We start from the raw sequence: 12,612 nt of genomic DNA on the forward strand, positions 1-12,612 counted from the left end.
GTTTTGGTTAGAGTGGTAATCACTTTAGTAGATTAAAATGGCCGCCTTCTTGTTACACTGACACAATTGTGTCCTAGAACGATAGCAGGACTAATGCCTGTGAGCATGTGTAGTAGGAAACATCTCTGCTTTGACCTGGAGATGGCTTTACAGTATGTAGCATAGGTTATCTCCAGGTTTACAGCAGTTGCTTAGCATTCAGAATCACAGTGTGAACAGCAGTGTGAGCAGCCTCCTCTTACATCAGCACCCATGGTATCTCCAGTATTAGATCAGACAGGGTGGAAAGCAATGTGAGCAGCCTCTTCTTACCTCAGCACCTCTGCTATCTCCAGTATTAGATCAGATAGATAGGGTGGACAGCAGTGTGAGCAGCCTCTTCTTACCTCAGCACCTCTGCTATCTCCAGTATTAGATCAGATAGACAGGCTGGACAGCAGTGTGAGCAGCCTTTTCTTATCTCAGCACCTCTGCTATCTCCAGTATTAGATCAGACAGGGTGGAAAGCAATGTGAGCAGCCTCTTTTTACCTCAGCACCTCTGCTATCTCCAGTATTAGATCAGATAGATAGGGTGGACAGCAGTGTGAGCAGCCTCTTCTTACCTCAGCACCTCTGCTATCTCCAGTATTAGATCAGATAGACAGGGTAGACAGCATTGTGAACAGCCTTTTCTTATCTCAGCACCTCTGCTATCTCCAGTATTAGATCAGATAGATAGGGTGGACAGCAGTGTGAGCAGCCTCTTTTTACCTCAGCACCTCTGCTATCTCCAGTATTAGATCAGATAGATAGGGTGGACAGCAGTGTGAGCAGCCACTTCTTACATCAGCACTCCTAGTATCTCCAGTATTAGATCAGATAGACAGTCTAGACAGCAGTGTGAGCAGTCTCTTCTTACCTCAGCACCCCTGGTATCTCCAGTATTAGATCAGACAGGGTAGAAAGCAATGTGAGCAGCCTCTTCTTACCTCAGCACCTCTGCTATCTCCAGTATTAGATCAGATAGACAGGGTGGACAGCAGTGTGAGCAGCCTTTTCTTATCTCAGCACCTCTGCTATCTCCAGTATTAGATCAGACAGGGCCGGTGCAGAAACGCGTTGGTATTAATAGAAACCATCTTGGAATCCCAAGCCTCTTCATTCCCGCAGCGCAGCCCGCCTAAACATGCCAGCTTCCAGTTTTTGCCATTACCTCTGGAAGAACCATTTCCTCCAGCCACGGTGCAGCAGCGGCGGCTTTTGATGCATTTATAGGTGTCGTGCCTGCACACAACACCTTTAGGTGAGTGCTACCATTGATTATACCTACCCCTTGCCAGACGGTATTGCCCTATTTTGTGTGCGCTTTTGTCCCTCTCCAGAGCATCTCCAGTATTAGATCAGATAGACAGGGTGGACAGCAGTGTGAACAGCCTTTTCTTTTCCCAGCACCTCTGCTATCTTCAGTATTAGATCAGATAGACATCATGGACAGCAGTGTGAGCCGCCTCTTTTTACCTCACCACTCCTGGTATCTCCAGTATTAGGTCAGATAGACATGAAGGACAGCAGTGTGAACAGCCTCTTCTTACCTCAGCATTCCTGTTATCTCCAGTATAAGATCAGATAGACATGAAGGACAGCAGTGTGAACAGCCTCTTCTTACCTCAACACGCCAACTATCTCCAGTATTAGATTAGATAAACAGGGTGGACAGCAGTGTGAGCAGCCTCTCTTACCTCACCACTCCTGGTATCTCCAGTATTAGGTCAGAATATCCATTCAGAGCACATCTTCCTACACAGGGGGGCTGAGCTTCCTAATGCACGTTCTCACCATCAACATTCTAGAACCTTGTTCAATCCGTGTAACAAGAAGGAGGACATTTTTATTTTACAGCGATTACTTCCCTCCAAAAAACAGGTAAATTGCTAATTAAAGGTATTAAGGAATTTATTTCTAATGACATATTCCTTATTATTATTATTTTTTTTATAACCCGTGAACCCCTTTAATCACAGTAAAGTTCTTTCCAGTTGATGATTGCGTTTTATTTCATACTGTTGGGTAAAATGATCATTCATTGTTACATTTCACCGACGATGGCTCATTATGGTTGAAATGTGGAGGGAAGCAGGACAGAATGGACTTTATTCCCATGTGAAATTACTGCAGGGCTTTTTCAGTGGCATGCAGAAAAACTTGCAAAATGTGTTGAGATCAAGTTATGCCCCTAGAATTATTCCTAAGTGTAATGCCGCCTGAAAGGATTATTTCCATATCAGGATATGCTATTAATACCTAAACAGCAGGAAAAAGGGGTACTGTCACCTCCATTTTCCTAGGCACACGCGGATCCGAGCTAGCAGTTCAGTGCTTTAAATGAAAATACTCCTTTAAGGGGTAAAAGTTGACATTCTACCTTATCCTTTTTCTCAGCTTCTTTTTCACTTGTTTTAATGAAATATGACAAGTTCATATATAACGGAGAAGAGAGGAACACGTTACCATGGCACTACACTGAAAGCAAAGTAGCTTGCTTTTCTAAAATCCGACCAAGAATGGAAATTGGCGTCACTGCCGTCCTTCATGGGGTTCTTCTTCCACACACATGAAAAGACTCATCATTCTCATTGTTTGTGGCTTAGCAGTTCAAGGATGGTATTGATGGTCCTGCAGCTTTCTCCTGCTCCAGTATAGTTTAGCCTTGAATTTCCAGAACAGAAATGTCAGCAGCTCTTTGTATCACAGATAGTAGGAATAAAGCCGTGACTAAGATAAAAGTGTCAAAGATGTAATGTCCTATATATGTGGACTAAATAGCAGATTCACAGTGTGGAGCCTCTCGGGAGTTTGGCAAGGTTTAATGGTATTTGTAGACTGTTTTATAGGGTGTGTTCCCAGTTTACATATTCCTAACTAACTTTTAACTGACATATTGGTGTCTACATATGGCTCTTACATCCTTTTTTGTGCCCCCTACTGTTTTTTTATTTCTTCTCAGAATGTCCACCTAATATGTCCAGGGCTGATGAGAAGAAGCCACTTCTAGTGCGCATGCTCTTACTGCCTTCCTAATATCAGCAATCTTTCCGCCACCTGTGTACAAGACGATCCAAACTGAGCACGTGCGACCACCTTCACTGGGTACATTAGGTGGACGTCCAGAGAAGGAATGGAAAAACTGCAGTGGATGCCTTAACAAGCGTGCAACAGCAATATCTAGAGACAGGAACATTTTTATAGAAATGATTCCAATTGAAAACTTATGTTTTGTTTGATTGAACGGAGAAAAATATTATTTTTATGGGACAATCCTATTATAGGAGCCTTTAGATAAAGACTGTGAAGTTTAATAAAAAGATGCCACTAATGAAGATTTCCGTGACTTTGTTTTACTTGGTTTGCATTTTAATTGTTCCGAAAGAAAAAAAGTTGACATTTAGGCTGAGTTCAGACTGCACATTTTAGGCTGTGTTCACATAACATAATTTCCATAAATCTGATCAATGTGTTTTTATGTTTAAAAATGATGATAACACATGTTTTGTACTTGTATGAATGGTCACCAATCACTAATGCCTTACTGAGATCACACAAAAAACTGATCATTTCTCTTAAAGGAGTTATCCTGGACTATATTATTTTTTTTTACTGTGGGACTAAGTTCTAACAGACACGGAGATGCTAACTACCCGTCTGTTTTGTCCAGCTCAGATCTTCCGGCACAGAGCGGTCAGTCGATGACAGTTCCTGCCAGCCGATTCTGCAAATTCCGTTAACGTCACATTGACAGGGCAGCGACTTCTCTTCCGCTTTGCTCTGTTGACAGGACATGACTGTTGATGTCATGCTGACTGAAAGCCGGCTTCCCGCTGCCTAACTGCAGGAAATCATCTGTTAATCAGCATAACATTGGCAGTCTCACCCTGTCGACAGAGCAGCCGGGAAGAAGAGGAGCTGCTCTGTTGACGTGGCGCAGCTGAATCGTTGGCAGGAGCAGTCCTTGACCTCTGTGAGTCAGAGCTGGATAGAGCAGACAGGTAGTTGTTAACTAGTTTGCAGCTACCTGCCTGTTAGTTTTTTGGCTCTTATTAAAAATAAAGTCCTGGATAATCCCTTAACGGCTGGTAACCAAAGTCAGATAGAAAGTAATTTCTGATATAAAGTCGCTATTACATTCACATATGCAATCCTGTAATCGTAACATGTACCATGGCTTTCAAAACAGCAAAGTCAACCAAAGAATGCAAACGACAAGCCACGCAGTAAGAAGTCAAAAGAGCCCAAACCACGGGTGAAAAAGCTGAAATATCACCAATATATTCCTCCAGACCAGAAAGGAGAGAAGTTGGAGCCTGAGATGGACTCTAACTACGCCCGTCTCCTGCAACAACAGCAGCTCTTCCTTCAGTTACAGATCCTGAGCCAGCAACAACAGCACTACAACTACCAGACAATCCTACCAGCACCGCTCAAGTATGTTGCAACACTGGAAGATTACACGCAGATAAATAAGCCCGGCTCCTCTATCTTAATTTCAGCCCTTTTGGTATTTTCTCAACATTTAGTCTGTAGTTGCAGGAAGTTGACATTTACACTGTAAAACATTGATAATCCACCATGATGAGCAGCCGAGAGTCACAGGATTATGAGATTTTCCTGATCTTTGAATATTTTGATATTAGGCTCTAGTCTCTGGCCTTTGCAAATACAGTATTCACGGTGCTGGCCAAGTGGCTATTTCCTGCCACACCAGCATTGAGATTGCTTTTGAAGGGTGCTGGAGTGGTAGAAACTCAGGGAACTTTCCTGTTACTTAAAAATGATACAGGATAATGGATCATTCCCTGTTAAAGTAGTTGTTCACTACTTTTTGATTGATGCGCTATCCATAGGATATGATCGGCCGGGGTCCCGCACTCGGCACCCCCGTCGATCAGCTGTTATCAGTGCCGGCGGCGGCCGGCAGTGCTTACCTGCGGGGCTTGGCCGTCCATCTGTAGTGGTACTGCACATCCGTCTCCTATTCAATTCAATGGGAGGCGGATGTGCAGTACCCTGCAGCGGCCACTACAGATGGATGGCCAAGCCCCGCAGGTAAGCACTTGCTGCCAGCACCGATAACAGCTGATCGGCGGGGGTGCCGGGTGCGGGACCCCGGCCAATCATACATTGATACCATATCATATGGATAGGGCATCAATCAAAAAGTAGTGAACAACTCCTTTGAAGGAGACTTCATCCATTATAGTCTAACTTTAAGACTAGGGCTTAAATGAAGCACAATATTGCCACCAAGTCGTGGTAATTTTGCAGCTTGCTTGCAAAATCAGTGTTTCACTATGGGGAGAAAAACGGTTGAAAGAAATCTGAATAGTTTCTCTTCAACTTTTTATCTCAAAGAGAAATATTGAGATTGCTCACCAGTATCGATATTGACTTAATTTTTCCTCAACTTCGAGACTCTGTATCACCATTGAGCCCGAGCTTAAAGAGGCATTCCCATCTTCAAGATCCTATCCCAATATGTAGTAGAAGTAATAATAATATTAGCAAATATCTCCAATTAGAAATGTAGAATAGTTCTTATGATTCGCTATGTCGCTTACCCCCATGTGCAGGTCATTGTAGTAGCTTAGGTATCCATGGTAACAACCACTCAGATAGTGACAGCTGTTATTGGTCGTAACCATGGATACCTAAGCTACTGCAGTGCCCTGCACATGGGGTAAGCAACATATTGAATCAGAAGAACTATACTACATTTCTAATTGGAGATATTTGCTAATATTATTATTATTATTCATACACATACTACATCTTGAGATAAGATTTTGGAGATGGGAAGGTGACCGTTAAAGGAATACATTAAGTACATGCAGCTCTGTGCAAGACTGAGTCTGCAAGAAAGGTTGTAGAATTATACTCCCAGAGATTAGTTTTTCCTAAGGGCTCATGCAAAAATGTCCATGGATCTAGGTCCAATAACAGACCTAGCCTCAATCCCCTGATGACGCCAGTATATCTGGTGAAACATGTTGGGGAGGCTTTAGGGTGCTTTTAAATGTGTCAGTCAGCAATGTATATAGGACAAGTGTAGGTTACGGCCACACCTCAAGTATATCCTGATACTCTTATATGAGCGATGCTATTGGGACAGACTATGAAGCAGTGATAGGTAGGAGACCAGTAGAAGGAGAGATGGGTTTATTTGCCTACGGTAATTTGTAATATAACAGACCCGAATGCACAGACTGGTCGTGGCTCTCCTGACCTGAGAATGACAGCCTCCTATATTCCTATGAGGCTGTCATTCTCAGGTCAGGGGACCCGGGGGCCACACTGCGGTTTCTGTTGAGACCGAGATCCCTGGACTTAATTCTAATTGTGTGTTTGGTTACCCATACACACGTGTCCATTTAAGAGCTTCTATGGTGGTGCTGGGCACAGTATACCCTATGTATGCCGCACCTCCAGCTCCGCGACTACACTTTCTCAGCATTGCGCTGCAGAATTCAAGCTCATCTTTAATAAAGCCACAGAACACATGTAACCACTTTCAGAAAACTCGCTCAAGTTTTACATAACGGTTTGAAAGTGAATGCTTTACCCTTTCTTTAGGACTTTGAACGACAAAGCAAACAATGGAAACGCCATAACCAGCAATGTGAATACCAGCGCTTCCTCTGTCCTGAGCACCAACAGGCAGAACAGCATCCCATTTAAGAAGGCAGGACCGCTACCCTCTAATCTGGATGATATGAAGGTAATGTAGAAACAATGGCAGAAAGTTGACATTTTCAATGAAAGAAGAGTTACAGACGGGATTCGCTCATCTCCGGTGCACTGTGATACACAGAGGCTATAGAGCTCCAACATTTTAAGGATTTTGAGATAAATATGTCTAAAATGAATCTTTCAGCAGATTTTACAATACAAACTTCATATATTATTAAATAGACCTCTTAGACCTGATGTGGCTGGTGTACTTAATATCGAAATCCTAGTCAGAATGTAAAATCTTTTTTGAAGGCTTAAACTAAGTCTCTGCCTACATAGTCTGATTGACAGTTTCTCAGCGTCCCTTCTTCCTGTTGCTTAAATCTCACTGCTCATTACTGATACATCCCTGAACTTGATGAAGCTGGTAGATTCACTTTGAAAATCTATGTTAGAATGGCTGTATAATCCTGGTGAGCATTTTATGAGACCGGCTACACAGCAAGAGAGCTGATTAGTCCAAATATATGACGTTTTTGCCTACAGCTTGTACTGAGACGCAGCAGGGAGGAGGGACACTTAAGAACTGTCAACCAGACTAGCAGCACACTTATGTGCGGGAGCGCCCCGTGGAGCTTGTTTATCCCAGCGACATTGTGATAAAGACCCTGGCGGGGTCAAAACGTCCTATGTAACTTTGTCGCATTACTCCCAGCACCTTTTGCCTTTTTGCATGTGTCTGCTTTTACGGATAATAAAAACTACTTTGCATCACCTGATTCAAGAGTGTGCGGTGAATTTCTCCAACCAGACTAGGAGGGCAGAGGCTTAGTTTAAACTTTCAATATGGACTATACAGCCATTTTGGCATTTGGATTTTTCAAAGCAAGTACACCAGCCTCATCAGGTATAAAATTTATACCGTTCGTATTTTAAAATCTGGCAACAGATCTGCTTGAAGTAAATGAAAAAAAAATTCCCCTGAACGTGTCCACACTATTTTTTGGCATGTACACGTGTCGTTTTTGCAGCTTTTTTTTAAAAAATAAAATTTTACGGGGGCGTTTTTTGTTGCATTATGTAAATTCAACCTTGTGCTTATGTGATCTGCTGAAGATTGTTAAAAAAAAAGGCAACCAGCAACACGGCTACTTTCACAAAAAGTCTAACACTCCTCTATATTTGGTGAATTCACATTAGTAGCAGAAGACTTTCCACAAACCCACAGTTGTCAGAGCGAATATTACCGATCCCTTCACAGGGCTGATTAAAGAATGCACTTTATAAGCCGACTTGTCAGACACTGCGTTTTGGGAACTGTATAGAGGAAAAAATGATTAACAGACTTGACAGATATTCCTGCATAATTATAGGGACAAGTGCGCTGTCTGGTCTTGTATATTTTTCTGGTTGCCATAGATAAACTAAGCCAGCTCTATACATAATAGGGTCGCCCATCACTCAAGATTAAGTGTAGCCTGAGTGATATGTAACATGAGTACTCAGTAAGGTAGTATTGGGCTCACAGGAACATTCAGGGAGTAATAAAAGCCCCCATGTGAAAAAGGATCAATCAGCTCACCTGTCCAGGCATGAAAAAGGACCATGAAGGTCTGAAGCCTGTTGCCTGGGAGCGCAGCAGATATTTCTTTTCTGCCTTTTTAATTTTTGTGCTGTTGTGTTCAACCATTGTTATACAAGTCGATCAATAAAGCAATTATTTTAGGAAGATGGCTCCTTTTGTTTGGACTGTTGCTATTACTTTTTGGTTACATCCTATTGTATTTGTAGGTTGCAGAACTTAAACTGGAGTTGAAACTGCGAGGCTTGCCAGTGTCTGGGACCAAAACCGATCTGATTGAACGTCTGAAGCCGTACCAGGATCTAAATAATAATGGAGTTAGTGCTAATAGTTCCACATCTGTAAGCCCTGCTGCCACCACTACAACTCCCAGTACCAGTGCTGCGGACGACGCCACAATGGCATTTACCGCTGCTGCTGTCAGTATCTCCGCACCCAGTCTCAGTTCAGACCTATCCTCCATCTCAAACGGAAGCAACCAGACCACTTTGGATGGCATCAATTCTCCGCTACCCATGTCTCCTGCCCCTTCCGAACAATCCAACTTCAGCACTGAAGACAGCACCATGACGGACACTTTTGCAGAGATCATGACCATGGTGTCTCCTTCCCAGTTTATGAACACGTCACCGATGAAGATCAATGTAAATGAGGATAGCATGGGCAGCGTGAGCACTACAAACATGGATCTGGATGCTGCAGAGAAGGACCGCAAGCTTCAAGAAAAGGAAAAGCAGATCGAGGAGCTGAAACGGAAACTAGAACATGAGCAGAAACTTGTAGAAGTGCTGAAAATGCAGCTCGAGGTGGAAAAGCGTGGCCAGCAGCAACCGTGCCCCAACGTCCTGCTAAATGTGGATCAGAAGCAGTTTAATACGAAAGTTAAAGAGGAAAACATGTCTGACTGCCAGAACTCTGCCCCGACTGTCCTGAGCGGTCACTTGATAGGACAGCCCAGAGTAACCACTGGCGGCCAGAGTATCATTGCCAACAACACCGTACTCATCAAACATGAGGTTCCCTTAGCCAACCCTGAACACCAAAATATCATCCAGCAGTTTTATGTGACATCTCAGAGGACACCTCAATCTGCAGTGGTGGCTCAGCCTCAGGCGCTACTAACTACACCAACGGCCCAGATTCTGCTGCCGGTCTCCATCAAAACCACCAATGCAATGCAGCTGTCCATGGTCCAGGTGGGTCTTCTGTATTTCATAGTACAAAACCCTAATATAGTATATTTCTTTAGTTGCTGTCTCTAGGCTGCCCTCTCAGCCGACACTCTTAGGTAATATTGCCCTCACAAGTGGTATTAACACTGGCAAATATAATCTTTTTAGATCACATATATCCTAGGATTCTATATACGTATAACCTAGTGAGATGGAATGTTGGTCATCTGCATGTTCCAAAAAGTACATTTCCCACTTAGCCCAGCCTTGGTTCTTTTTGTGCCCAGAGATTAGTTTTCAACAGTTATGGATTGTGATAGGTAATGAATTTTAGTAGAAGATCTCTGGAGAAATAAATAATACCTTGTCAAGAAGAACACATTATATAATGTTGGCATCTCTAATAGGTAGGGATGAGAGGACTCATGGAAGTTCGGGTTCTGGTATCCGACCTGAACTTTAGTCCAAAGTTTGGTTCAGGTACCAGACTTGATCGGGACTTGAACCCAAACCCCATTGAAAACAACGGGAATCCGAACTTTAGAGCTGGAAAATTCTCTTTCTCCCTCTTCTTCTTCCTCCTCTTCCTTTTCCTCCTCCTCTTCTTCTTTCTCTTCCTCCTCTTCTTCTTCCTCTTCTACTTCCTCTATCTCCTCCTCTTCTTCTCCCTCTTCCTCCTCTCCCTATTCCTCTTCCTTTTCCTCCTCTTCCTTGTCTTCTTCTTCCTCCCCTTCGAAGTCCCCCAGACGTCTGAACATTAAAGCAGACTTCTGGGAGAAGTCAGTGTTCGGCGTTTAAGTTCAGGTTCGCTCATCTCTTCTAATATGTGTAAATCCAATAGGTTTAACATGCATGGTCCATTGACAGGAAACTTATTTTTGTTAAACAGTTGGCAGAGCATTACATGTCTCATTCAAAGACCATAAAAATAAATATGTGTAATTCACATGCTGTTAAAGGGGCTGTCCAGGACTAAATATTTTTTTTTTTTTTTTTACTATGAACCAAAAACTAGTTACTTAACTACCTGCCTTTCCTATCCGGCACCGAGTCAGAGCGGTCACAGACCGCTCCAGCTGGCGATTTAGCTGTTCCACTTCAACAGAGCAGCTCTTCTTCTTCTGGGCTGCTCGGTCTATGGGGCCTGACTGCTGACGTCATGCTGATTGACAGCCGACTTCTTGCAGTTAGGCAGCGGGGAGCCATCCGGTAATCAGCATGACATCGGCAGTCCACCCCATCAACAGAGCAGAGCATAAAAGAAGCCGCCGCTCTGCCAGCATGACATCAGCAGGAGCCGCAGAATTGCCAGCAGGAGCGGTCAGTAACCGCTTTGTGCCAGCAGCGATCTGCAATTGGCAGAACAGGCAGGTAGTTAGTTCTTAGGCCCACAGTACAACATTAATATAGTCCTGAATAACCCCTTTAAAAAAATCCAGCAAAGAGTGAGCACATTTTCTTCTAATAATTTGGCGCCACCTGGTGTTCAAAGTGCATAGCAGTGTGCAGGACCATGTAATGAGCTGAGTGCTGGAGGTCACGCATGCCCAGGCACACTCTCCACAGCCAGGTAAGGACTCTATGGATGCTCTCAGACAACGTCATGGGATCCACAGGCTGTCACCGCATTTATATCCTTTCTGAGCTCGCTCTTCATGTTTTTGTTAAGGCTGCTTTCACATGTAGCAGAAAGGCTGCCGATTTTCTCTCCAGATTTTCCGGAAGAAAATCTGCTGGGTTATTCAGTAGCACAGGACGGGAAGAGTTTTTACCAGATTGCATCCCGACATTGTAGAATAATATCCACCCGTAAATCGACATGTGGTGCGGGGTTTTAATCCACAGCAGATCAATTTATGGGGCAGGTTTGTCTCAAATTTCAATTGAGAAGCAAAAATCTACAATAAACCCGTCCAATGAAAGGGAGTAAGTCCCAAATAAGCAATCACTTTATTATGCTACTGACAGCGTCATCCATATCTCTCCCAGCAAGACTTCCACATGGCTGTATTCCCTATAAAGGTGCCTGTGCACCAGAGTTACACCATACTTGCTTTAGTTTTAACCTACTAATATGACTACAATGGTAAAATCCTCTTTACATTTTTTGCTTTGTTTTTACTCTGAGTGTCATGTGCCAAGAATAACCATTAAAAGGGCTCCTGAGTATTGCAGGTGTGAAGTCTCAGTAAGTAATCAGTGTTCCCCCATGTGCCCTCAAAGGGATATCTGTCAGTAAGATGTACCCTCCTAAGCCGTCTATATGGGCATGTAGGTCATAGGAAGCGGAATAAATTGATACCTTGATATCTGCGATCCGATGTTTTATTCCAGAGAAATCCACATTTTTCTTATATGTAAATGAGCTGTTAAGATCTATGGGTCGGACATAGATCTCCCTGAGTCTTTGCCTCCAGAGATTATTATAAATGAAAGGGGGCGTTACCAATGTGAGACATGTAATGACTGACAGTCTGATCTCACTGCAGGGCCCCCTTTCATGCATAATAAGCTCTGGAGGCAGATTCACAGAAGATCTATGGGCCGGACATAGATCTTAACGGCTCATTTACATATTAAGGAAAACGTAGATTTCTCAAGAATAAGACATCGGATCACAGATATCAAGGTATCATTTTACTCAGCTTCCTATGACCTATATCCCCATATAGACGGCTTAGGAGGGTTCACTCTAACTGACAAATTCTCTTTAACAAAGAACTGATTTATGTCAAAACATAATCGCTATTAAGGGGCATTTTCTGCTGCAGACTCTCCTATGTACACAAAGTATTCATGTCTGCTTTAATCCATAGGCTCAACCACAAGCACCATCTCAGCCTTCAATCATGAACTCTACCCCTGCTACTCTGGTCCAAGCACCGTCCTCGCAGAAGCCGCCTTCATCAGTGGCACAAGAGAAATTTACACCACATATGCTCAATCAGAATCCGCAACCCAGAAAGGTTTGTGATTCATAGAGACTGTACTTTATATACTCATATAATTACCCACTGACACATTTTTCTGGGGTTTTTTTACCAATAAAAATCTATTCCATATTATGTCCAGCAGGGGGAGACAGTGCACAGTTATTTAATATACAGTCCTGACTTGTATAGACTCCATTACATTCAATACTAATGTCTTACCG

At 43.2% G+C, this 12,612-nt stretch overlaps 1 protein-coding gene across 7 annotated transcripts in view; it reads left to right on the forward strand.

The window, feature by feature from the left end:
* The window catches only part of MRTFB (myocardin related transcription factor B), a 322,168-nt gene that overhangs the window by 286,051 nt on the left and 23,505 nt on the right, over window positions 1–12,612 (forward strand). For all 7 annotated transcript variants that reach the window (XM_073647701.1, XM_073647702.1, XM_073647706.1 and 4 more), the window contains 4 exons: window positions 4,213–4,460; window positions 6,606–6,750; window positions 8,496–9,482; window positions 12,275–12,424. In XM_073647701.1, the coding sequence (XP_073503802.1) occupies window positions 4,213–4,460; window positions 6,606–6,750; window positions 8,496–9,482; window positions 12,275–12,424 (1,530 nt within the window). The remainder of the gene's footprint in view (window positions 1–4,212; window positions 4,461–6,605; window positions 6,751–8,495; window positions 9,483–12,274; window positions 12,425–12,612) is intronic.

Source organism: Phyllobates terribilis, unplaced genomic scaffold, assembly GCF_046119375.1.
Source record: "Phyllobates terribilis strain yellow unplaced genomic scaffold, ASM4611937v1 Scaffold_9__5_contigs__length_417890890, whole genome shotgun sequence".
NCBI lineage: Eukaryota > Metazoa > Chordata > Amphibia > Anura > Dendrobatidae > Phyllobates > Phyllobates terribilis.